Raw genomic sequence first — 27,319 nt, forward strand, 5'->3', positions numbered from 1 at the left:
GGTGGGGCAGTGCTTTATCAACAAATCAGTTATGTGGTGGTGGGAGATACAAATAAACTGAAGGGAGCTGGAAGTTGCGGCAATCTGTGCATGCTTCAGTATACATTTTAGAAAGTCCTTTTTACTGAGATGTAAACAGTGATGCTCTAGGTGTGGGGGTCTCCACCTGCAGAGAGCAAGCTCCAAGCCATTCCATCCAACTTTTTCTTGGCTTCTCCCAGCAGCACAAATCCAAATGCAGCACAGGGTTGAACTGAGATGTCCATTTATTTAACAGCAGTAATAATTTAAATTTAGAAAAAGCCCAGTCTCAGTGCCGAATTGCCAAAAAGACTGGTGTTAAACAGAAGAGAAAAAACGGAAGAGGAAACTCAACAGGGTCAGGAAATGGTGTCCAATTGTTAGGGTCACGTGCCCTCTCCGCCCCATTTTTTTCAGTGGCAGCTAACTAAAAAGCTTCATTAACCCCTCACAATGTAGAAAATCTGCAGGGGAGGGGGGCAGGAAAGAGGATATGCGTTATATTTCCATGTTCAAGGCTTAGAAACAGCAAAGCTTAAAAGAACTGAGAGAGGGATAGAGGCAGGAAAAAAATGGTCAATTTTTTTTAAAAATGCAAAAAACACGTTTTGAATGCCCCTTTGGAATTCTGACCTCTCAGTTCAGTGCTTCCCATGTTCCAATCCCTACCGCTTTTTGCAGCTGTGTTTGGCTGGTTTTAAGGGTCCACACAGCAGCACGCATTTCAAAAAGAATGGGTCTCTCTCACCCCCGCCTTTAAGAGAATGGGATATTTTAACACCAAGCACTGGGGGGGGGGGGGGGGGAGAGAGGAAGAGAAAGGGTTTTGGTGTCATTATGGTTCAGGGGAAAAGTATGAGAAGTTCCCATTCTCCCCCTTTGCTCCGTTCTGAGGAAACCCCCCACACACGCATTTTCGCCTGGTGGTGGTGGTGGCGGCGGGGTGAAGTGAGGAAGGGCTATGACATTAGAAAAGAGCAGGAGAGGGGCAACATTTTTTGTTTGCTTTTAAAGATTCATGAGTTGTTTGCAGAGTTTTCATTACTTGGTGAACTGGAGGAGGAGGAGGAGGAGGAGGAGGAGGACGCCGACGCAAAATTCATCGCTGAGAGTCCCGGCGGGTTTGTGGCTGTGTTCTGTCCACTTAAACTTTTCCGACACACTGGGCAGGTATCATGCTTTCGAGGAAAAACACACACAGACACAAGAAAGATGTCAGAAATAAAGGCCAGCACTCTGCGCGCGCGTGCGCACACACGCACGCGCACACACACCCCACTAAGCCTTGACCGGGCTCTCTTCCCTCTCTCCAAAGCCCTCCTGGAGGTGGTAGGGTCAAGGCAGCTGCGGCACAGCATTTGCTCACGTAGGGCTCATTAGTGGTGACCCCTAATCTATACTGCCAGCGGAAATCTTGAATGGGCTTTCAACGACTACAAGGTTCTGGGTGAGAAAGTGCAGGAAGTGGGATCACAACTGGTGTTTTCGTAGCTTGTTCCTGTTGATGGGAAAGGGGCATTTCAGCCAAAGACAAGGAGAAACTTCCTAACAGTTTGAGCTGTTCAACATGGATCAGGACCCCAGAAGCTCAGGAACTGACTCTCCTCATATGAAGCTACCTGGTCCCTAAGAGTGGCTTCAGAAGCCCTTCTCTGTGTGCCCCCTCTGAGAGAAGCTTGGGTGGCGGGTCAGTTTGGGAACAGGCCTTTTCTGCAATAGCCCCATGTTTATGGGATGCTCTCCCCAAGGAAGCTGACTTGGTGCCAACACTGTCATCTTTCCAGCTCCAGGGGAAGACATTCTTGTTTTCCCGGGTATTTAGGCAGTAGTTATGGACCAGTTATTGCAGGCTGCTTTTGTGGTGCACATCCTAAGCTGTGGTGAGGGATGGGTGGAGATTTTTGTCTATGGTAGTGTGAAGGTTTAAGGCCAATAGAGGCAAAGGGAAAAATGTCAGGCTTAGAGGCCTGAGGTTTTCTGTTGGGTGCGGGTAACCCTGAGAGGAGTAGTTTCATTTCTCTGGTTAAGTGTCCGTTTCATTTCCCCAGTTAAGTTTCATTTCTTCAGGTTTGAAGCAGTACTTTTGGTTTTCAGGGAGGAGGGTTTATAAAGCGAGCAAGAGAGCCAGTAAGAGCAGAGACAGCCAGAGCCTGAAGTGAGAGCAGAGTCTGAAAGGTGAGCAGGAAGAAGCAGCTCAGAAAAGTCTAAGAACAGCTAGGGTATAGGAACTTGAATTCTGAAACCTTTATTTTCTTTTAAGGCCTTTTATATCACTCAGCTCTACTGTATAAATATCTTTAGTTGCAATTTAGTTGCTTTAAATTACCAGTCAACTGTTGTGGTTGAACCCTGTGCCTAGAGTGTCAGTCACCCACATCTACAGCCTAAACCTCACATTACTGGGAAGGGGAAGTTTAAAAGGAGGAAGGTGGGACTCTTAAGGAGACAAAAAGAAATCCTTAAGGGGTTGCTCAGGGGGCCCAGGACATAAGGGGAACCATGACAGGTGGATGAACACTTTTCATACTGTATTGTTTATAGATTTGGGGGCATTTATTTTGAAACAAAATAGGAGACGGCTTGAGTGCAGGTGGAGAAAAACTCCTAGTGGGTGCGATCGAACCCTGGTGCGTGCCTATGGTAAGGTATAGTCAGGGGCAGCGAGGGCGGCAAAAACCCGTCATCTTGCTGCCTCTATTGAATCTTCTATCTGCCGCCCAGCGGAGCTCTTCAGAGTCGTTAAGGGGCTATGGCATGCCGGCCCTAAGGGCACGGTAGACCCCTCTGAGGCCCGCTGTAATGCACTGGCTAGGCACTTCCAGGATAAAATCCCCTGCATCCGCCGGGTCGCAGACTCCAGTACTGCAGCAGGTGAATCTGGTGAGGTGTCCAGAGCACAGCCTTGCCCAGCTTTCTGGGATGAGCTTCAGTTGGCGCAGCTCGAGGACATGGACAAGGTGCTTGGACAGGTGCGTGCAGCCACTTCCATAATGGATCCTTGCCCCTCTTGGCTGATAAAAACTGGCAGGGAGGGAAGAGCCGGCTGGGCCAGGGAGGAGATAAATGCCTCCTTGCGAGAGGGAGAGGTTGGAAGACAGCAACAAGGGAGAGTGCCTTCTTGATGGTGGCCCCCCAATTATGGAATGATCTCCCCAATGAGGCCCGCCTGACACCAACGCTGTCATCTTCTCGGTGCCAGGTTAAGACCTTTCTCTTCTCCCAGGCATTTGGCAGCATATGATGAGTTTTAATCAATCCTGCAATGTCTTATGTTTATGGTTGTTTGTTTTTGAGATTGATTGTTTGAAGTTGTTTTAGACATAAGTTCTCTTGTGTATATTGTCTGCTTGTGTTTTTTTTTTATGTAATTGGCTTTTAAAATCTGTATACTGTATTTAATGTTTTTAATCTTTGTAAACCGCCCAGAGAACTTTGGTTATTGGGCGGTATAGAAATGTAATTAATTAATTAATTGATAAATACATGTTTTATGTTTTTATCGTGTTTGATTACGGTTTATATTAATTTGGGTTTTTTCCCCAGCTCTATTGATTATGCATTTCTATATTTATGTCTGTAGTCGCTTTGGAACTGCTTTTTGCCATGAGAAGTCTGACATGTACATTTAATAAACAACACCAACAGTAGTAGACCAGAGTACCTCTGGGGTCAATGGTGGGCTCTCCTTTGCTGGAGGTATTTAAGCAGAGGCTGGAGGGCTGCCGGTCGGGGACACTGCAGCTGCATCCTGCATTACAGAGCCTGCACAGAGCAGAGGGTAAGACTAGATGACCTCCAAGGTACCTTCTTATTCTTTGATTCCAGGCAAAGTCCTCCCAAAGGATATACCATTAGCCCCATCAGTTGTGGACTTCAAAAACTCATCTGTATCAACAAGCCTTTAACTGAGATGGTTTTATCTGGTACACCACAGGGCTTTTAAAAAAATTGCTAGCTTTGAGATTGGCTTTTGAACCATTGTTTTAGATTGATTTTAAATTGCTGGCTATTGATTTCTATGCTTGTTTTGACCAGTTTTTAAAAAAAGCTTTATATGGTGGGCAGAGCATGGGGGCGGGAAGCTACCATTTCTTATGGGGTAATGAAGGGGGCTTTTTCCTGTTTTTGCCTCTGATTTTTCCTTCTTGAAAAATTTCCAATGATAGGAGGGAAAATAACTAACTATGCTCCAGGGGCAGGTCCAAACCCACCCCCCTTTTGCCCCTACTGCTGTCAGAGCAGCCACAGTGGCAGCACTTTCCATCACAGGTCAAAGGAGGCCCTCCACAGCTGACCTCTCTCTTCACCTGCAGAGGGGAAGGTGATGGTATCCTATGGCCCTCGGGCCACCCTTCCAGGGACCAAAGAATTGCACCATAGTTATTTTGATGTTTTATGTTCTAAATCATAGAACATGATTGCGGGCTGTCATTTTCGCTAAAGATGACAGCCTGCAACTGGTCATTTAACCCATGGTGAGGCTGTGGTGAGTGTGCAGCCGCCATTTTGAGTATGCAACCACCGCTTGGAGGTTATCATATGAACCCGGCGAGCGTGGGTTATGTGAGGGTTAACCCACGCTCACCAGGTTTGCATAACCCACGCTCACCAGGTTTGCATGGCATGACACAACAACCCGAGTGGGGGTTGCATATGCAATCTGGTGGCTGTGGGTGCTGTGGGTTAAATAACCCACAATGATCCATGACGCATTGTCTGAACCTGGTCAATATGTTTGTAAGCTGCCTTGAGGGGGACTATATCTGGAAAGATGGCCTAAAAACCTTTGAAATAAGTAAATCAGTAAAGTTTGATCAATGCCAAACATGATTTGTCAAGAGGTTGTTACCCCGTCCTTCAAGAGTTCCCCACCCACTCCCTGGGCAGCTTTACAAACACATAGAAACATAAAAGACTGATGATAAAAGGAGGTCAACAATATTACAATTCACTAAACGCAAATTCTAACTAATTCTGTTAAGACTGACTTAAAATGCTGCAGAAAAAAAAAAGGATTTCACCTGGTGCTGAAAGGATAAGCCTCCCTGGGGAGAGCAATTTAGAACTGGGGTGCCACAACAGAGAAGGACCTCCCACTTTCATCTCCACCAGCCTCACAGCCAGTGGGGTACCCAGAGGAGGGCATTTAAAGAGGATCTTAATATACTATTGCTAGGCTGATGTAGAGGTAGGTGATCTAGGTGTGTGCGCGTGTGAGCGCATGTGTGTAGATTGATGACCTAGGTCAGAATTGGGGTGTGTGTCACAACCAAAGTTCCATGTGTAACCAGCATATGGTTGCATTTCGAGAGCATCTCTCCCACCCATGTCTCTTGAAACATAGATTGTTCACTGCCCTCGATTAAAAGGTGGTACAAGCACAGGAGACATGATGAGAGAGCTCTGGGGCCCTAACCTGGCCCCTGGTTGACCATTCCTGGCCTACAGAAAAAGATTAAGGGAGTGAGAGGATCTGCTGACAGTCTACGCTTGCAATTTTAGAACTCTTTTCTTTATTTTTGTAGCTAACCTGTTCTAGCCAGGGGACAATGCAGCCATTGTGGAACAGGTGGTTGCAGGGTAGCTGCCGCACACTCTCGCCGGCTTCGTAATCTTCCTTACATACAGGGCACTCCAGCCCAGAACCTGCAGTTCCAAAACAAATAGGATCAGGGTTAAGTTATCTGCCCCTTTCCCAAGTAAAAGGGGATACTGGGGGTGGGGTGGGGTGGGGGGAGAGGTACAGAGAAGGGAAAAAGCTACAAATAACCCACGGGGCTGGGAGTGAAGTTTACTGCATGCAAGTGGTAATATTTGGTACTTCTAAAGTTTTCAGCTGTGCTCCCTAAGCTTCCAAGAGTCAAGGCACTCTGTCATCACCCACCCAGTAAGTATATTTACTTATGAATCTAGGTGGAAAAAAAGGTATTCCTCAGTTATTATACATGCTTGGTTTCTCATCAACATTTGTGCTTACAATGGAGCCATCGCAAGCCAAATCATTAATTAGACAGAGAATTCAGGATATATAGACAGAACCAGTTGGCACAAGCTAACCATGCACGTTCATCTTTAGTTCATCAACTAGCATTTCCTAACATGTTGTGAAGTGCTTGGTATTTACAGAATTTGACTATCCTGAAGTACCACATGGCTTTCACATTAGCAAGGTTCAATGTGATGCAGTGCCGATTATTATTAGGCCGATATGGAGCAAAACCCATTGCTTTAAGACTCTCTCCTTGTGATTCTGGGACTACTGAAACATTGATACATATGATATTTTAGAATAACTGATCAGTTTTGCTCTAGCGCCCGGATCCAGCAAATTTTGGCATCCTAACCTAGACATTCAGATGTGGTGCTCCTCCTAATATGTCTGGAGGGGCATAAATGTCACTATTATCCAGAACATTTGAAAAATTGGACCAAAAATACTTGCAAATGACAAACCTTGACTTTGCTCATTTAACATTAAGCATATACAATTGTTCTCCCTATATAATTTTGTTCACGTGTGCACTTTCCTTTTATTTGTAAAAAAAAAAAAAATGTTAACAGTCTGAGGACTAATTTTAAATGAACTACCTATCTCTGCTGCCTTGCCCCTATTAAGGTGGCTTACAAAAAAACAGAGGTGCCAGCAAAGTTCTCCTGAGCTAAACAAGGAAGACAACTTCAGGGGCTTATTTCAGAGGGGAGCATTACAATCCCATCCCTGGAAATCTTTCTAGAATTGCTAGCTTCCCTGGCCTGAATGTAATTATTATTATTAATAATTACATTTCTATACCGCCCCATAGCCAAAGCTCTCTGAGCAGTTTACAATGATTTAAAACATTTAACATACAGTATACAGAGGCTAAAAGCAATTTACATTAAAAAAACACACAGACAATATACACAAAGACAACATGCATCTAGAACAACTTCAATCAACCATAACCATAAGACAAATCCAGGATTGATTAAGACTCATCATATGCTAATGTGGTAATGAAGCCATCTGGAAAAATGACCCGCCTCTTAAATCTGCCCCTGTTCCACAACCTGGAAGACTTCATGGGTTTAAAGACAGGCAGAGGTGGCTCCTTTTTTTCCCCAGGCCTCTTAACTGGCTCAGAACCCCCCCCCCCCCCCCCAATGATCTGAGATATTCTGACGTTTGGGGAAAATATCTGCGACAATTTCCAGCTTAATCTGAGGCAAGGCTGGGAGAGCTTGCCCATCACATAATACAAATAATAGAAACAAATCAAGATATCAAAAGCCCACCCACAAACTACAAAATCAAGGGACAAACTGCAGAATAAAAAGCAGTAATGCACCCATGCTACATAACACAACAAAACCTTTCTAAAGTTTTGCCTAAGGAGGGCAAGCTCTTCCCGGATGATGTAAAGGAAGAGAAAAAGAAAGCAACGCACGTACCGACGTGTTCCTCTGTTATATGAATAGTTGGGAGGGTCTGGATCTTCTCTTTGTCTGCAGGAGGGGGGCCGGTGTTTTCAAACTGGTTCAGTAGCTGAAAGGGGGGGAAGATGGCACAGGAGGGTGGGAGGGGGGACAGCATGGCAGACATCAGGGATGGGTAAAAGATGGTTTGGGATCTACTGGTGGAGCTCTGGGTGACCTGCAGTCAATTGGCATGGGGGTTTCTGACTTCCAGCTGCTTAACCATAGCAGCAATTTAAAACCAATCTCTGTCTATCTCATGAAAGAACACAAAATTGATGGGAACCAGTTCTGGACTTGTGTGTGTAAAGGCTGAGACCCTGGTTCTGGTAACAAAAACAAATTCCTGGGATGAGCATATGCTCAGAGGTACCCTTCCCCCTTCTTTAACTCTAAGGGTATGGCTGCCACTATGGGCCACTAGGCAAACACTTGGTGGATCTCAGGGATCAAGTTAAAAAACCAAAGTAGACCCCAGAAGCCCATTGCCTGCTTGTGTCACCCCTGGCATAAGGGAAACAGTTCAAATCCTCACTCACCTGCAAAGCTCACCGGGCACCCCTCTAATCCCACATTCTGGAAGCAGGGGGATGGGGGGGAGAGGCTGCTGTGGTCACGCAGATGGTATGGACACTCAATGACTTAATACTTTTTCTTTTTTATAGCTACTGCAGAACAGCCCTGCTGGATCAGATGAGAAGGTGGTCTGTGGGAACCCCACGGGCAGGGCAGGTCAGGGCAGCCACAGCTCTCCCTGGTAGCAGGTCCCCTAGTAAGTGGGGCTCAGAGGTAGACTGCCTTGGAAGATGGAGGTTCCACTCAGCTACCCTAAATTTTAGCCTGGCTAAAATTAAACCATGCCCTGATGGGAGGTGAGAACTTTGTCCCCAGAGGAGGATGCAGCCCTGGACTCCCCTCCTCCCTCCCTTGCGAAGATACAGCCGGGCTCACCTGAGTAATAATGGCATCCAAGCCATTGGCACCCCAAGCGTAGTCCATGGGATTTGAATGCAAGACTCCCCTTTAAGAACAAAAAGACAACAGAGAGAGGAAGAGAGGAAGGGTTAGGCCTCCACTGGGACCAGCCAGCCGTTAGCAAAAGCTGGCTGGGAAAGCCTTGAGCTTTGTGGAATTAGTACAATAAATCCGAATATTCAATTATATTTTCCAGTTCAACGAAAGTATATACAACTCATGCGATAGTTTAGCTTTAAAAGAGAAAGAGTTAGATAACCCTACTATCTAACAATTATGGTTCCCCTAAAAAAGTAATAGAAATGGTGCAAGGATGGAAGTAGATGGCAAATTTCTACAATGCTATTTTTATAAAGATAAGCACATGATGCAGAGTTATATAACTAGCACTGCTAAAAACAAGAGAAAACAAGAGGGAGGGGAGAAATGGTAGGCCTTCAGAAAGAGCAGCACACTGCCCCCACTCACCAGGGCCCAACTCCGAGATTCGGTATTGTGGTAGGCGCGATAATCCCATTGACCAGCTGCTGGATGATTCTGGCAAGAAGGAGAGAAAGGAACATGATCAATCTCCAGAAGAAAGGAGAAGGGTGCTAAATACTATACATGAAAGACATCAAGCTGGACTTCAGAGGGCCTTGGGAGGGTATGTGTGTCATGATATTTACATATACACACACACACACCCTGCCCAATAGCTGAAGCTCTCTGGGCATTTCACGAAAACTAAAACCACAAAGCGCAGCATAAAACAATATAAAATATGAAAGCTTAAAACCACAATATAACCGTACAACCAGAATAAAACCTAGCAGCAGTGGAGAGATTTAAAATACAGATTTAAAACAGCAGAGCTAAAAGACTAGGAAGCTAAAATGTTGGGAAAACAGAAAGTCTTCACCTGGTGCCGAAAGGAGTACAACATGGGTGCCAGGCGAACCTCTCTAGGGAGCTCATTCCACAGTCGGGGTGCTGCAGCAGAAAAGGCCCTCTTCCTCGTAGTCCCCCACCTCACTTCCTTTGGCAGGGGCTCACGGAGAAGGGCCGCTGACAATGATCTTAAGGTCTGGACAGGCACATATGGGAGGAGGCCATCCTTCAGAGAACCTGGCCCCAAGCCGTTAAAGGCTTTGAATGTTAACACCAGCACTTTGAATCGGGCCCGGAAATGGACTGGCAGCCAGTGCAGCTGGAAAAGTACTGGTGTAATATGAGCTCGCAGGCCAGTCCCTGTTAGCAATCTTGCTGCCCTACTTTGGACCAGCTGGTTTCTGGACCGTTTTCAAAGGCAGCCCCACGTATAACACACTGCAGTAATCCAGATGAGAAGTTCTCAGAGCATGGATAACTGAAGCTAGGCTCTCTCTGTCCAGATAAGGGCGTAGTTGGTATACCAGCCCAAGCTGATAAAAGTTTACTAGTCAGGATGCTTCTGGCTAATCAGGCAGATTTTAAATGTTATTATGCCTTTTCAATACAAATACACCTTCGACGAAGACCTCTTCAATTTTAAACATGACTTTTATATTGAAAGAGACAACAACCAACAGCAAATTTGGAGCGCAGACCCAGAACGCTGTCCTCACCCTTCTAGTGTGGGGATCCCCTCATGTCTGCCAGCAGACCGCCGGGTGGTGAAACGAGCCTGAGGTTGCCTGGCGCCATATCTGTGCCGAGACTGGTGCTCCCGCTCTCGCTGGTTCTCAGTGTCCTGGTTGTCTTCTGATTGAGCGTTGGACCCAAAGGCTGGAAACTCAAAGCCATCATCGATAATCCCAAAGGCAAACTGGCTGTAGCCCTGGGGCAAGGTGAATAAGTGCTGATCCATGTTCTAGCAAGGGAGGGAGGAAAGGCCAGAAAGAGAGTTGGTTAGAGTGGGGGAGGACCAAGCAGGCCGAAGGAGGGGGCCCGCCAGGTGCCAGAACACAAGAACACCTTAAGTTGGATAGTTGAGGGAACGTTTAATTTAAGCCCAACATGTCTTTCTCAAGGGTTTTTACAACCCAAAACACATTGGGGATCAAATTAAATGTTTCCTCAACTATCCAACTTGCGGTGCTCTTGTGTTCTGGCGCCTGGCGGGTCCCCTCCTTCCATCTCTTCAGTGATTCAGTGCCTTCCCTCTTTTGAGCTTCGTCACAGTGGAGGAGGGCAGACACAGGAAGCTGACTTATCCAGAGTCAGACCACTGGTGCACCCAGGCCAGGCCAGTCTACTGCAACTGGCCACAGCTCTCCAGGCTGTGTGTCGCTCTCTCTGCCAGAGTCTCTCCTAGTCCTGTAAGGGGAGGAGAAGCCCAGACCTGGGGGCCAAATCCAGGGCTCCTGCAGTGGTCCCGCCCCCTTCCCCTGGCCCAGCCTCTTTCCTGGCTTTTACACAGTCTTTTCTTCATTTCGAAAGGTTGAAATGCCTCTCCTAAGGCAGGGGTCAGGGACTGAATTTCCACATGCACTGCCTGGGCTCCACCCTAAGCAACTGAAAGTTCACCTAGCCCAGCAATGGGTCTTCTGACCAGCAAGGCTTCTCCATGGTCTGCAGCAGAGACAGGCCTTCACCAGCACTGCTGCCTAAGATCTTTTCATCTGGAGACACCGCGCATTGAACCTGATGGAACATTTCATAATATGCAAATTTATCTCAATGTGATTAAGAGCCTGACAGTTGGCAGAGGCTTAAAAATATAGCTCACCTCGAATGGATATCTGCTCTGATTGCTGGTCGACGCAGAAGAGCTGGACCCATTTTCGACATTCCTGGGAGGAAGCAAATAAAACAAGCTCAGGCTAAACTACACTGGAATGAGGATTGTCAAAAGCCACCAGTGGCCAAGACCCACTTCCAGGCAGGAGAAACTTTGCATAAGTTTGGGCTTTTTTCTCTCTGTTAAAAAAAAGCCACAGATGACTAATGTGGACCAGCAACATCTGCAGAGACTATAAGGCTGTGTTTCACCAATCCACAACTGGTCTGTTGGACAGCAGTAAAGAAAGAAATGACTAAAAATTCATCTTGGCACATCCCCCCCCCCCCCCCGCCCTCAATATACAATTTGACTTTTTTTTTTTAGTCTTTCCCACTCCTAGGGTCAACTAACACATTCTTATTCTTTAACGGATAGTCTCCCCACCTGAACAAACTTTCCCCTTTCCCTCAAGCTCCTCCTCTCCTTGTGTCTCATATTTTCTTTAAGATTGCAAGGGATGTGCACTGCCTGTTTCTGAACAGCACCTAAAAGATATTAGATGTTTTTATAAGTAACAACAAATGCTTATATTCATCTTCAGACCCCACATGCACCTGGTGAAATGCCACTGGTGGAGCCAGAAACAGCACTGGGGTTGATCTTTACTTCCCTGCTGAATGTATACTGTTTTACAGAGCAACCTACTCTGAAGTAAGTCCCACTGAGTTCAAGGAGGCTTACTCCCAAGTAAGTGGGCATACAGTTGCAGCTTCAGTGATATTATTTTGTCTACTTTACTATGTGTGAACTGCTGTGGGATACTATGAGGAGCAGAATAGAAGTGCCTTAAATAAAATTTAAATTATACACTTTCAGAGAAGAGAATTACAGAAGTGTTATTTAGTTATTCTAAAAAACCCTTGATATCCTACTGTATTTTCGAAGAGAAACCAAAGTGGCCAGGAACAAGAAAGTCTATTAAGACCATCAGAATGATTGAAAGATCGAAATGAAAAATCTAACACAGCCCGGGGGCAGAGAATAAAGTAAAAGGCAAACCCCCACCCAAATAAAGAACAGCACAGGAGTTCACCAAAGGGCAGAGTGCATGCATGCGCACACCCCCCCATACGCCCACAGCAGAACCTGCAGTTGACCATTCCCAAAGGTCTGTTGGAACAAACAATGCAGCGGATGACAGGGCCAGCCAAGGCATTCTCCAGGACTGGCACCACAGTTGAACTGACAGCCCACTGAATCTCGGCTGGAGGTGGACACAGTGTAGGAGCTTAGAGGATGAACAGAACACACAAGGGGGGGCACATATGGGGGGGGTAGTCCTTAAGGCACCCAGACGTTGAGCCTCATGGGGCTTTCAGGTTAAGGACCAGGACTTTGAATCGAGCCCAGAAACTAAATGGGCAGCCTGGGAAGACTGAATAACATCAGCATCGCAAGCTCCAGCTGACCAGCCCCAGACAGGCATTTAAACCATTACATCCCAGCTAGCGTGGGCCATCCCACAATAAGTCCCACTTCCTTCAGATCATCTGCATTAGCAACAGAAATGAGGTGGGAAAATGGACTGCACTGTTTCAGACTGTAGGCACTGGAGACTGCTTTCTCGGGGAGAGAAGAAAACTCCCTGCAACTAGAAAACTAGGTGTTAGGGAGAAAGGATGCCAGGTAAGTCAGTTTGTCTGTGGTGCTGATTTTCTAGTTACAGGGAGGTTTTAAACATAGGAAAGCAAAAGTGGAACCTGCCCCCTGCCCCCCACTGTTCTACATGTGAAAATGAGAGCTTACCCTGTTCCCCACATACAGGCAGGAAGTGGCTGCTGAGAAGCCAGGAGAACATGTGACTGACTGTCATCTTAGAAGCAAAGCAGATCGATGAACTCTCAGCACCAGGGACGAAGAGGAGGAGGAGGTTAACCCCAGTCCAAACACACACACACACACACTTGGTATTTTCAGAATTAGAGAGAGAGGGATTGTTACCTAGACTCTTCAGGCAGCTCTTCAATGAAACCAGATTCGCACCTCGGACAAATGTAATCCTGCAGAACAGGAAAGCCACATGAGAAGGCTTTAAAAAATACCCACTAGTGCAACACCACCAAAAAAAGAGAGAACACCGGCGGTGTGTTATCTGGTAAGTGTATCCATCTGCCAAGGCCAAGGGTTCAGGGCACCATCCCTCAACAGTGTTAGGCTGTGTTTCACTGCCCCCACCCCAGCCCCTCTCAACACCCCACCTAGCATCTAATTGTCATTTCTAGCTCTCCCAGTCTTTCCATACAGGTTTGGTTTTTTGTGAACACGAGACTAACAGGGATGGGGCCCTGATAGACTGAATCCTCCAAACAAGACGTGGCTGCATTTTGTAAGTGAAGCAATCATATAAACTGAGTTTTACGCAATAGATTAATGAGTGATATGCAACATTACAATTATATTTCACCTAAAAGAAACCATTTGCCAACTTACAATTCAATGGTTTCTGGCCTTTTATTTACTTGAATTTAGAGCAGGCATCAGATCTGGTTGCATGACCAAAGGAACTCCCCATGCCAAAAGCCAAGGAATGCAATTTTTCAGAACTAAAGTTGGATGCATTCTTTGCACTGAACACCCAAACAGACTGAGAATCATGGACTGCATTTGCACACAACAGTAAGCCAGAATTCCAGAGAATCCTGGCTTACCACAAAAGAGCTGCAAACTACTGCATGCAACCAGTTCCCTCTTGCTTGGTTTCTCCCACCAGCTAAAGTAACCAGCAATCGGAAGCTTAGTGTGCTGTCCAAACAAGTTCCTGACTTGCTGCTTCAAAATGAGCTAGGATTCGTAAGCCAAAAAGAAACTCTGCTTAGCAGTCCTGTCTTGGAAGGGCAGCAACAAGCCAGGAGGACCACTTTGGGGAACATGCTGAACTTTCTTTTCCTGGTTAGCTGAACCGCTCCCGCTGGTGGGAGGGCCCAAGTGGGAGTGAATGGGCTGCATGCACTAGCATGTCACTTGGTTGCAATAAGCCAGGAGTCTCTTGCCAGTTCAAACATAGTGATGTTGCCAACATTCCCAGTTACCCAGCTCATAGTATGAATGTGCCCAATTTGAGCCCTACCAAACACTGGGGGCCTTATTTTGGAATAAACATGCAGAGGATTGCACTGCAGGATTTTATTCACAGGGAGACAGACCTCCTTTTCAATTTACAAGTCTGGTCACCTGGATGCAACTGTGACTCCCTGTAGTCAAAAAGCCGCTATTTACAGCCGGTCGCATTCAAGTCCTGGGCAGAGGGTCCTCCCAACAGCCTAGCCTGTATTACAGATGGACTAGGAAAGACTCCAGTCAGGACTTGCATTCCGAGTGTGGCTAAACATTAGTAATACAAAAAGTGCCGGTAAGACTATATCATTTCAAAGGCATACTTGAGTATTGAAGGGGGAGATTTGACTGGGGAGCGGTGACAGACAAATCAACAAGTTTCCAGTAACTGCAGAGCACAAGAACTCTGAGAGAGGAATGGAATGATGTAAGAGGCCCAGCAAAGCGGACTTTGGGTTCACAGCTGCCTCCATGATGCAAGGGGCCTGAGTTTTAGCAGTCAGAGCTGAGCTGATAAGGGGGCAGGGGGTGAAGTAAGTGGCCTGCTCAAGAAGGATCCATAGTCCATATCTGAGCAGACTGTGAGAGCAGGGCAAACCATGAGAACAGAAGGGCTGGGTTGAATTACCCAAAGGGCTCTCCAAGCCAACTTTCTGTTCCCAGAGTGGCCCCATGGGAAGCCCACCAGCAGGACAGGAGCACAAGAGCCCCCCTCCCACTCCTGATCCCCAGAAACTGGTCTTGAGAGACATACTGGAGTTAATATAGAGCTGTTCTGACTAGTAGCCACAGAGCACCTAGCAGCTTAGGAGGAAAGCAAGAGAGCAAGCGTTTGGGTCAACCTTGCCCAGGCCACGTGCAAGCCCTTCTTTCTGAATAGGCTGATAGGATGGTCGGATGGCGCTTCAAGGTCGGTTCCCGGAAATCCAACCTCTCCCCTTGTCCGTGCTGCCTCGGAGGCAGCTCAGAGAAGCCCCGTCCTCCGCACTCAGAAGACGAGCCCAGAGCAACTGAAAAGGAGCAGGGCTGGGGGGCTTTCCAGGGCAGGGAGAGTGTCATACAGCAGCTTCCTGTCCCGGCTGACCCCCCGCCGCTAGACAGCTGAAAACAGCTGTCTAGTAAAAAAGAGCAAGGCAGGAGAGGCCATCTACTTAGGACTGCGCCCTTAGTGGATCAAGTAGCAGTTACAGGAACTCTGGGGGAAAGCGACCATGTTATACTTGAGTTCTTGGTTCTAAAGGAAGCAAAAGCCGAGTGTAGTCAAACGCGTACCCTGGATTTTAGGAAAGCTGATTTTAATAAACTTAGAACAATGATCAGGAAGGTCCCATGGCAAGCGACCCTAAGGAGAAAAGGAGTCCGAGATGGGTGGGAACTTTTAAACAAGGAAATTCTCAAGGCACAATTACAAACCATTCCAACAAGGAGAAAAGGTGGAAGACAACAGAATAAGCCAATGTGGCTTCACAAAAAGCTTAGAGATGACCTGAAAACCAAAAAGGACACATATAGGAACTGGAAAGAAGGCCAAGCAACACAGGAAGAGTACAGGCAGGTAGCACAGAACTGATGGCATCAGCAAGGCTAAAGCTGAGAACGAGCCGAGGCTAGCGAGGGATGCTAAAAGCGACAAAAAGGCTTTCTTCAGCTACGTGCATAGTAAAGGACAGAGGAAAGAAATGGTGGTTCAGCTATTAAATAAGGATGGCAAAATGATAACAGATGACAAAGAAAAGGCAGAGGTGCTCAATTCCTCCTTTGGCTCAGTCTTCTCCCGAAAGAGGGTCTGTGACCCCACTGGCAAAGGCGAAGTACAGGCTGAAGGGGCAGGATTGCAGCTTGAGATCGATAGGCATATGGTCAAGGAACACCTACTTACTTCGAATGAGTTCAAATCTCCAGGGCCAGATGAACTGCACCCTAGAGTAATAAAGGAACTGACAGAAGAGCGCTCAGAACTGCTGTCTATTCTCTTTGAGCAATCATGGAGGACGGGGGAAGTGCCAGATGACTGGAGGGCTAACGTTGTCCCTCTCTTCCAAAAGGGTAAAAAGGAGAAACCTGGGAACTACAGACCAGTCAGTCTGACATCAATCCCTGGGAAAATTCTGGAGCAGATGAAAAAGCAATCCATCTGGAAGCGCCTTGAAAACAATGCCGTGATTACTCGAAGCCAACATGGCTTTGTCAAAAACAAGTCCTGCCAGACAAATCTGATCTCATTTTTTGATCAGGTAACCTGCCTTGTGGACCATGGGAATGCTGTGGACATAATATACTTCGTCTTCAGCAAAGCTTCCGACAAAGTGCCCCATGATATCCTGATGAGCAAACTAGCTCAAAGTGGGCTAGATGAAACAACAATCCAGTGGATCCACAGTTGGCTACAGAATTGGACTCAAAGAGTGCTTATCAATGGGGCCTTCTCAAACTGGGGAGAGGGAACAAGTGGGGTACCGCAGGGCTCAGTCCTGGGCCCAGTGCTCTTCCACATTGTTATTAATGACTTGGAGGAGGAGGTGCAGGGAATGCTGATCACATTTGCAGATGACACAAAATTGGGCGGGAGAGCTAATACTTTGGAAGACAGAAACAAAATTCAAAGTGATCTGGATAGACTGGAGCGCTGGGCAGAAAACAACAGAATGACATTGAATAGGGAGAAATGCCAAGTTCTGCACCTAGGAAAAAGAAACCAAATGCACAGTTACAAGATGGGGGATACGTGGCTCAACAACACTACAAGCGAGAAGGATCTTGGCATTGTGATCGATCACAAGCCAACAATGAGCCAACAATGAGATGTGGCTGCGAAAACGGCAAATGCTAGTTTGGGCTGCATTAATGGAAGCATAGCTTCCAAATCCTGGGAAGTACTAGTTCCCTTCTACTCAACACTGGTTAGGCCTCATCTGGAGTACTGTGTCCAGTTCTGGGCACTGCACTTTACGAAGGATGCAGACAAGCTGGAGAGGGTTCAGAGGAGGGCAACAAAGATGATCAGGGGACTGGAAACAAAGCCCTATGAGGAGAGACGGAAAGAACTGGGCATGTTTAGCCTTGAGAAGAGAAGGCTGAGGGGAGATAGGATAGCACTCTTCCAGTACTTGAAAGGTTGGCTTCTGGTTGGAGATGGTGTCGTGATCAGCTCTTCGCTGCCTCTCTCCTGAGTTTCGGCTTTAAAATCACCTCTTGGAGGCTGTCATGTTATCTGGGTATTTGCAATTAAACTTGCTTAAGCTTTTGTTTTCTGTTTCTTCACTTATATTTGCTTGTTGTGCTTTTGGAAGTGAGGAGGAGGATAGCAACATTGAGGGGGAAGAAAAGCCTAGGAACGCAGCCTACCCCTCCAACTGCCCCCCCCCCCACAAAGGTTTCTAAAGATGCATGAGAGGGAGAGGAGTTGCTTGGTTTGATAAAAAATATGTCCTCGCAGTTATCTGCAGTCAATGAAGCTTGAAAAGATTCAGGATTCCATCGCTACTCTTCAAGGGTCTGTGGACTCGATGAATAATTGCCTTCAAAAGATGGAGTCGAAAGTTAATCCACTTGAAGACTGGGTTACTGCTCACAAAACTGGAATAGATGCCTCTCATAATGTTCTGTCTGTTTGAATTTCTCAACTGGAGGCCTTTGCTCGGAGAGCTAATCTCCATATTCTTGGCTTAAGAGATCTGGCTACAGATCTCAGTCTTGCTGAATTCATGGATAAATTTCTGCATATGTGTGTGTATATGTATGTGTACATATGAATACATATCCAGATACAATATTACCTAAAATATCCAACTGGCTTTTTAATTCTTTTTTAGAAAATAATTATTAATACTATTTCTTGTTGGTTAAATTTGCTTGCTTGTAATTTTGCTTGCTTGTAATTTTGCTCTGTGTATGTATTTAATATGCGGGAGGGGCCAGGCTGAGCATTACGGTAACACGTTGGTCCAAACGGAAGGGAAACATTTTTATTTTTTATTTTGTTAAGGGTTTTTTTTTGTTTTGGTCTGTTGGGGTGTGGTTTTTTTTGGCACTTTTTATGGTAGGTCGACACAAATTGGATTATTTGAGTTTTATTTTTATTTTGGTTTTATTTTCAACTTTTGTTCAGATTTTGGAATAATTTTAATTTTTTTTCAGTTTCTACGTAATGAGAATTATTTTGATGAAGTCTGAAATGGTTAGTCCTAAATGTAAATTAAGGATGTATTTGCTATAGCAATTATGGTATATACATTTAGTCATTGTTTGTAAATCTAGAAAGATGTGTTTGGGCGGAAAGGCAAACAATTTGCTTTTGTTTTTTCAATGTTTAACATGACTTCATGGAACATCAAGGGGCTACAAAATGCAAACAAGCAAAAAAGAGTTCTTACCAAGTTAAAAGAGCTTAATGTTGACATGGCCTTCTTCCAAGAAACTCATTTGATGGCTGCAGATCAGCAGATGTTGCAAAAGGACTGGGTTGGGGAGGCACTTCAACATTGTGTAGAGAGGTTGTGATTTTAATCCATCAGTGACTTTCTATCTCAGTGCAACAAGTGATTTTTTGATACTGAGGGGTGTTTTTTGATCTTGGTAGGAAGGTATATGGGCAAATTAATTGCTATGATCAATGTATATGGGCCAAATATGGACTCTCCGGCTATGTTTCATGATTGTTTGGCTAAACTGGTTGATCTCGGCTATGATTATTAGATGGTGGGTGGGGACCTTAATGAGGTCTTAGACCCTTCGTTAGATAGGAGTGTGCCTTCTCCCAAGACCCAGCCTGTGGTGAGACTGGCACTCCAGGCTTACATGATGGAATATGGTTTAATTGATGCTTGGAGGATTTTACATCCTGCTGACAGAGAGTATACTTTTATTTCACCTGTCCACCATAATTGCTTTAGATTAGACTATTTTTTGATGTCTACATCTTTAGTATGTCAAACCAAAGATTGCAAGATTGACACATTGGTAGTGTCGGGTCATGCCCCAGTATGCTTGGAACTGCAATTTTCTGACACTCCTAGGGCCCCCAGTCTTTGGCATTTTAATGTTTCACTTCTTAATAATGAGAAGTTCAAAACCCAGGACTTCCGATGGGAGCCAATGTCGCCCTTGCAGCATTTCACAGAGCCTCCATGGGATGCTATCTCAAACAACTTTTTAAAAGGTTGAAAAGCCTTTTCATCACTTCCCTGGAATGAAAAGGGGAGGCAAGGCAGCATTTGGATGAAGTCTTGGTAGATTAGTCCTCTCGGCGAAGCAGCAGGGGGGCTGGATTCCGAGACTACCCTCCCAGAGCTTAATCATCGCCAAAAGTTGTTTTGAAACTCCTATCCAAATAGGAGAAATTAGGGCTGACGTGCTCCATTGTAATTTATGGATTAAGAAATACCAACAATATCTGAGGAATGGTTTAAGAAATATTAACAATATTGGAGGATATTTGAGGACATGCAAGAGCTGTTTGAAGAGAAACATGGCTAAAGCAAGGAGAAAAAAAGGAAATGCATATCCGCCTACTCCCCCTGTACCTCCTTTGGCAAAGGCGCCGAGAACCGAAAATATAGGGGAGTTATTTTCTCTGATAAAAACTTTGTCTTTGCAATTTGCTGAACAGGCTAAGAGACTGGATACAATTCAAAATTCCATCACCGCCCTGAAAGGGGCTGTGGATTTAATTAACACTTCTTGGCAAAAAATGGAGGCGAAGGTTAACAAGCTGGAAGATAGGGTGGCAGCGAACGAAACTGCGTCACAAGTCTTTTTCAACAACTCTTTTGTCAGAATTTCTCAACTGGAGGCTTTTACACGCAGGACAAATGTACGTATTATTGGTATTAAGAATTTGCCTAGTGATGTAAATTTGTCTACTTTTGTAGATAAGCTTTTGCATGAGGTACTCCCTGTGCCATCTGATTTACTTGATATTGAGCAGGCATTCTGTGTGCCAAATGCCAAAGGGACTGGCTATACAATTATAGTCCAATTTGCAAGGATCTCCACAAAAAATTATATCCTGTGTTTGGCAAGAGGATATCTTGCTTTTGGAAACAAGATAAAGTTATGTTATTTCTGGATTACACCAAAGAAGTTGCTGAGAAAAGAAGGCAATTCATCAAGGCGAAAAATCTGGCAAAACAAATGAACTTACAATATAATTTAAAATATCCTGCTACATTTTTCATTGTTTCTGAAGGTCAGATGAAGAAGTTCCTAAATCACGAAATGGCGGAGGCGTGGCTAATCGGAAAAACGCGTGAGATCTCTGTTCCAGCCCCATGAACTGGAATCCATAAACATGTTTTGTTAACTGGCTATGTTTAGTCCGAATGACTCAGGCTAGGCCAGAGTTAATTGCTTATATATATATCCATCTGCTCTCTCTCATTTTTCTCTTTTTTAAAAATCCTTTTTCTTTAAAATGGGTGTGACATACTGTACCTAAATATTCTGTTTGAGGGTGTATAGAAATGTGCACACTCATTTATATATCTAGTATAAAATATATTACTGATTGTTGTAAGGTTGTTTTTAAGCTTTATTGTCATATAACATAAAATTTATCAGTGATTTGTTATTATTTATCCTTTTTAATCTCCTTCCTTTTTATTATTATTACTATCATTATTATGAGACTGGCTAGTAAGATTTTAGCTGGTTACATTGTTAAGCTTTATTATTATATGTTAATTGAAGAGAAATTGTCAGGAGCGCCCTAGCAGCCTCTTTCAGTCTACTCCAATAGCCAACTCAAGACACAGATGAAAGGATTCATTTCAAGGCTTTAATCCTTTTACAACTTAATGACTCCTTCAGATGCTAATCACCAGTGACTAAGCAAGGAACAGCAGACTGGCCTATGCTCCGAGTAGGCAGTTGATCCCCATTTGAAGGAGAGTCACTTGAAGACCCTGAACTTAGGGGCTAGGGAGAGATCTTCCCTCTTTCCCTTGGGTCCACGGGAGGCAGCCGTTGCTTGCGCGCCAAACGAGCGCTACGCCTCCTTTCTGCGCCCTCCATCACTCATCACTCCCTGCATCTGCGTCGAGCGTCTAGCAAGCCCCGTTCCCATACTTTCTCACTGCCAGGATCACTATCTATCTCAGGAATGCCGGCAGGAGGAATCTCTGCCAACCGCTGTGCCTGTGAGGGAGAAGCTGGCTCCTCTCCCACGGATTGCTGATCCTCCTCAGAATCAGAACTGCTCTGGGGCTCTATCAGCTCAGTTTCCACCCTGACAAATATATGGTTACTGGAAATGAATTGTAGGCCTGCTTCCTTGCTATAGGACTGATGACATGATATGATTAATCATGCTGTATTGAATTGTAATATTGCCAATGTTACAGGTATAATGTTTAAGTAGAATGGGATTTGAAGCCAGTGTGTATTGGAGTTTAAATTTAATACTTTTAAATATTTTTCCCTCCTTTTTGTTATTGCTGTGTCCTCTTTAAGAATATTGTATTGTTGGGAAATACTAGCTACCGATTAGGTTGTTGGTCCTGTTTATTTCATTTATAAAGACAAAAATAAAATAAAAAGTATTTTAAAAAAAAGTTCAAAACCCAGATGTTGGCTGCATTAACAGAGTATTTCAACACTAATGAGGGTACAGCAGGTTTGTGTGCCATTGAGTGGGAGGCTAGTCAAGCTTTTATAAGGAGCCAAATTATCTCTTATGCTTCCTATCAAAAAAAACTTGAAAAACTCAGATGCACTTAAATAAGTTGAAATCTCTCATAACTCAGCTTGCCACTTCCCCCACAGCACACCTTCATCAAGAGCTGCAGAATACTAAGCATGAGTTGAAGAATATCCTTTCACAACAGGCGGAATTTGCTCTGACTTGTCTACGACAGAAATATTAGGAAAATGGTGAACGTCCTAGTAAGATCCTTGCACATCGTCTTAAACAGCGCCGACATCAAAATCTTATTTCAGCTTTTAAAGATGAGTGGTAAAGTATATACTTCTCGAACAGACATAAACTCATATTTTTTAAAAGTTTTATTCGGATCCGTATAGTACCAGTAATAAGGTATCAGTGCAAGATATGGACGCTTTTTTCCCCTCAGCTCCATCTTCCATGTTTAGATTCTTCACAACAGCTCTTTTTAGCTCCTCTGTGTTTAGAAGAAAACATGAATGCAATAATGAAAATGAGTACTGGGAAATCACCCGGACCAGATGGATTCCCAGCTGAATGGTATAAAACATTCTCTAGTTTTTTAGCCCCAAAGTTGTATCACCTCTATAACCATATTTTTGAAGTGGGCTCCCTTTCTTCATCGTTAAATGATGCTTACATTACTGTGATTCCTAAGCCTGGCATGGACCAAACCTATTGTGCAATCAACTCATATCATTAATGTAGATATCAAAATATTAACAGCAATCTTGGCCGATAGATTGCAACAGGTCATGGCTGTATTGGTTAGACCAGACCAGGTGGGATGTATTAAAAATAGACAGGGGGCTGATAATCTCAAGATTAGTTGTGGATCTGGTTGCTTTAAACTCTGAAAGAACTGACCAGGCGCCATCATTTTCTTGGGATGCAGAAAAGGCCTTCAACAAAAGTCATTGGAAATTTATTTTTACTACATTGACTTAATTTTGGTGTTCCTATAGAATTTTTGAAATGGGTTAAAATTTTATACTCAGCTCCTAGAGCAAGAGTAATGACCAACTGTTTATTTTCAGCTTTTTTTTTAACTAGGGCGGGGCACCAGATAAGGTTGCCCATTTTCCCCATTGATATTCAATTTAAGTTTGGGACCCTTGGCAAGTGCTATTGGACAAAATAGTAGTATTCATGGATTTGTCCATTTTGGATTAGAATTTTAAATTAGGCTTTATGCTGATGACCTTTTGTTGTTTATCTCGAGACTCCCATCGTCAGTTCCAGGTTTGATGAAACTGATTAATACTTGTGGTGAATTGTCCGGCTAGTCAATTAATTGGTCAAAGTCAGAAATAATGCCAATTGGACACAGGATATACTCTAGTGCAGGGGTCCTCCACCCCTGGGCCACAGACCGGTACCAGTCCGTGGCCTGTTAGGGACTGGGCCACAGTAGGGGTGCGGGAACCCCCCCTTACCTTGGGTCTGTGGGGGGGGGGAGGTGATCCATCCCACCCCTCCACCCCAGAATCCTCGCCGGCCCTGGCTGGCTCCACTCTGTGGCAAGTCCGCGGAGCTGCTGGCCAGCTCCAGCCCTGTTCTTTGCAGTAACAGCCTATGACTGCAAAGAACAGGGATGTAAATGGCATCCCAGCGGCCGGAAGTCCTCCCCTGGCTGGAGCTGGCTGGCAGCTCCACGGTGAGTCCAGGACCGATGAGGATTCCAGGGGGGGGGGAGGGACGGATTGCCCCCCCACGGACCCAGGGTAAGGGGGGTTCCCACACCCCTACTGCGACCTGGTCATATCCCCCCCCCCCAGTCCGTGGAAAAATTGTCTTCCACGGACCGGTCCCTGGTCCCAAAAAGGTTGGGGATCGCTGCTCTAGTGTATTAGCCAATTGGCAATTTCGACAGTGCCCAGAGTTTATTACTTATTTGGGAATAATTATTCCTAGAGCTATATCTCAGATGACTAGTTTAAATTTAAATAAGTTGATTAATGATATTTCATGAGATATAGATAGATGGGAATCTTTAAAGTTGAGTTTATGGGGTAAGGTGAATACACTTAAGATGAAAACCATACCTCGAATTATTTATGTTATACACAGGATCCCTATACTTCTACCTGGCAAATATTTCCAAAAACTCAATGCTTTGTCTCGTACATTCTTTCGGAGTTCCTCTCCGAAAGAATATTTTTAAAAAGGATGCAACTTCCAATTAATGAAGGTGGGTTTGGTTTTCCGGATCTATCTACATACCATTGGGCCTATTTGCTGACCTCTACTAAATTTTGGTCTTTTCAACTCAAACTAGGTTTTCCTCTGTGGTCAGTGTTGGAATCTTCTTGTCTGGAGCCTCTCTTTAAATGGATGGCATTAGCTTCTCGGCATATCAAGGCAAACAGAGCTCCTCTCACAATTTTGGCAGTTAAGGAAGTCTGGCGTATAATACCACATCAATTACAGTTTGATCCATTTTCCCATGCTAAACTGACTTTGCGGGGAAATCCAGATTTCAGAATTGGCAAGAACATGTTTTTATGGCGGACCTGGACAGATAAGATGACCTTGACTTTCGATCAATCAGTGGGGGCTGATGATGAGTTTTTGGTATTTTCAACTTTGCGAGATCAGTTTGATCTGCCGGCTTCAGCGGAATGGCAGGGCTTGCAATTGAACCATTTGTTGGTATCTAGATTCGGTCCTGCTGCTTTCACTGCCTCGGAGTCTCCTTCGCTACTGGAAATACTTACTGAAGCTGATCAGATGTATCGACCTACATTCATGTTTATAAACATTTATTATCAATGAATAAATATGACACAAGTGGTTTACAGCAGGAATGGAACAGGGAATTGGAACGTCCTATTTTGCTTTATCAATGGACTGTCGTTTTGGCGTCTGTGTTGGACATTTCAACGGATCTTCGGTTATGCCTTATCCAGCAAAAGCTCTTGTTTTGGGTCTATTGGACGCCACAACGTCTTTTTAGCAAAGGCTTGTCAAACTCAGCTAATTGTTGGAGGTGTAATGCAGTCAATGCTTCTTTTATTCATATGTTTTGGAAATGCCCAATGCCTGCCTTCTTTTGGGAGGAAGTTACTGTACGGATAAATTTTGTATTGGAAAGCTCTTTAATATTTACTGATGTAAATGTTCTTTTAAACTACTTACCTGCTTCTTGGAATGTAACTCATGGTTGGCATAAATCGATTTTTCGCACCCTTGTGGTTGCTAAAAGACTGCTACTATGATATTGGAAGGATAAAAGCTCACTGCCTCTGCTTAAATACCTCCAGCAAAGGAGAGCTCACCACCTCCCGAGGCAGTCTGTTCCACTGTCAAGCCTCAGGACCTTTGTCCTCATGTTTACCTGAAATCTGCTTCCCTGCAATTCCCACCCATTGCTTCTAGTCCTGCCTGCCAGAGGAACAGAGAATGAATCTGCTCCATCTTCTGCATGACAGCCCTTTAAATACTGCGATCATGTCTCCCCTAAATCTTTTATTTTCCAGCCTAAACATACCCAGCTCTTTCGACTGTTCCTCATAGGATTTGGTTTCCAAACCCCTCACCATCCTGGTCACTCATTTCTGGACACGCTCCAGTTTGTCAAATGCCCTTCTTAAAATGTGGTGCCCAGAAATGGCCACAGCATCCCAGACATGGTCTGAGCAGTGCATAACAGAACAGAATTATTACTTCTCACAATCGGGACACTATGCTTGAAAATGGAATAATCACATTTTCTTCCACTGCTCACCTATGCTTTGATTCCCTCCCTGCACCCCATTGTTTCCCTGTGTCTGTTTTAGATTGTATGTCCCTTGGGATATGGACCTGTCATGCCTGTTCTTTGTAAAGCTCTATGTACATAAAGAATGCTAGAAAACAACAAGTTTCTGTTAATAACAAGTTTCTTTTAATGCTGCCTGAGATTGCATTAGGCTCTTTGCAGAATCATCTTCAGCATGTGAACCACTAAGACAGACCAACATCCTTCTTACATGCACTGCTCCCAAACCACAGATGTTAAAAAGTTCTAGGTGTGTCTTAGTTATCCATTCTCTGGAAATGCCCCAGTTTGTCCCTGCTTGTGTGCTTCTTGGCAGGAGGCTATCCACTCCAGCAGGGGCTCTTGCAATGATGATGTTATGGGAGAGACATGCCTATCAACAGGTGTGCATAGATGGGGGGGGAATCTGTGGCCCCTCCAGATGTTGATGGGCTCCATCTCCTATAAGAACCAGTCAGTGTGGTCAAAGTTCAGGGATAACAGGAGGAGCAACATCTGGAGGGTCACCAGTTCCCAACTCTTGCTTCACACTATATCAGGTGCAGGCAACCTGGTGCCCTCCAGAGGTTTTGGACTATAACTCCCATAACCCTTGACCATTAATCATGCTGGCTGGGGCTGACGGGACTGGTAGCCCAAAACATCTGGAAGGCATCAGATTGTCGACCTTTGCACTATACCCAATACTTGGACATTCCCATGTTTTTATCTTTGTGAGGTCAGGCCAGGAAAAAGGAATCCATGGGGTGGAGCTGGCATTTGAAGATCCAGGCTTCTCAGACCCAAAGTCCACCACTGAACGCACCACACCAGGTCCAGAAGCAGGGCTGCAGAATCACTTTCAGCCTGAGGGCCACATTCCATTTCGGAGAACGGGGGGGGGGGGGCGCATGCCAGTGGTGGGTGGGGTCAAAGGAAAAAAGGGGGCAGAGCCAAAAATACAAAAAAAAAATACAAAAATACAAAAAAAAGATTAGCTGCAAGCTCTTACTGCCAGTAACTCAGCCTCCGGAGAAGCATTTCAAGCTTTTAGAATGGGAGGAAAGTGCACGAAAGATGGGGAGCCACCAAACAAGGGGTGGCGGGGTGGCGGGGGCCTCAGAGGGCTGGATTGGGGCTCCCAACTCGCATCAGCCCCAGCCAACCAGCATAGCCGTCAGGGATGATAGGAGTTGGAGTCTCAGCAACACACACCTGGAGGGGCCTCCGGTTGCCCCCTGCCCGAAGTAGAGCTTCCCTAGACAAGGACAGTCCACCTCTGACTACCACCCGCGGGGAGAACCCGAAGAACCCAGCCAGCCCCGCTCTTCCTCCCTCGCCCGCCTCACTCACCGGCAAGCGCGGCGCAATCTCGGCCGAGCAGCAGTGGCAGAAATAACGTCCCGACTGCAGGGAAGCCTCTGCCATTTTGTTTCCCTTTCCTCCTCCACCCCCTCCCTTCTTTTTCTCCCCCGTCCCCTTACGGGGAGAAAGGTCTCCGCACACTGCGTCACATCTACGTCACCACGCCTGGAAACGCAGGCGCACTACGGCGGCCGTGTGGGGCCGTAAACCGGCGACACCCAGTACTCAACGGACAGAAAGTAGTGGGCGCGGCTAAGACCGCTCCGGAAGAGAAAGCTCATCGACCCTCGCACATGGAGTCGCGTTC

At 45.3% G+C, this 27,319-nt stretch overlaps 1 protein-coding gene across 4 annotated transcripts; it reads right to left on the minus strand.

Annotated features, from left to right (window-relative positions):
• Window positions 1-248: 248 nt before the first annotated feature.
• LOC146334040 (E3 ubiquitin-protein ligase RNF126-like) lies at window positions 249-27,143 on the minus strand. Of its 4 annotated transcripts, XR_014786453.1 has the most exons (10): window positions 27,001-27,143; window positions 13,136-13,194; window positions 11,141-11,204; window positions 10,038-10,282; window positions 8,920-8,988; window positions 8,428-8,497; window positions 7,453-7,546; window positions 5,552-5,667; window positions 3,683-3,783; window positions 1,121-1,199 (listed from the first exon to the last, which is right to left on the minus strand). XR_014786453.1 is itself a non-coding variant. In XM_084825395.1 (9 exons), the coding sequence occupies exons 1-9, from the start codon at window positions 27,073-27,075 to the stop codon at window positions 1,038-1,040; spliced, it is 954 nt and encodes a 317-aa protein (XP_084681521.1). In that variant the 5' UTR covers window positions 27,076-27,143; the 3' UTR covers window positions 249-1,037. The 4 variants fall into 4 exon arrangements, 3 of the variants coding, with proteins under 3 accessions (XP_084681521.1, XP_084681522.1, XP_084681523.1); XM_084825395.1 differs by lacking the exon at window positions 3,683-3,783 and having other exon boundaries at window positions 249-1,199; XM_084825396.1 differs by lacking the exons at window positions 3,683-3,783; window positions 27,001-27,143 and adding an exon at window positions 14,366-14,438 and having other exon boundaries at window positions 249-1,199.
• Between the last annotated feature and the right edge of the window lie 176 nt (window positions 27,144-27,319).

This window comes from Heloderma suspectum, chromosome W (assembly GCF_057233095.1).
Source record: "Heloderma suspectum isolate Gila_16-S chromosome W, 16-S_ref, whole genome shotgun sequence".
In the NCBI taxonomy this organism is placed as follows: Eukaryota; Metazoa; Chordata; class Lepidosauria; order Squamata; family Helodermatidae; genus Heloderma; species Heloderma suspectum.

Bases quoted from the DNA above. Each gene is read 5' to 3' on its own strand.
- LOC146334040 (XM_084825395.1), bottom strand. From the start codon at position 27,075: ATGGCAGAGGCTTCCCTGCAGTCGGGACGTTATTTCTGCCACTGCTGC. The intron at 11,205-13,135 runs GTAACAATCCCT...GCTTCCTCCCAG, and splicing joins GAGCTGCCTGAAGAGTCTAG to GAATGTCGAAAATGGGTCCA. The intron at 7,547-8,427 runs GTGAGCCCGGCT...CCCCCCTTTCAG, and splicing joins TGGATGCCATTATTACTCAG to CTACTGAACCAGTTTGAAAA.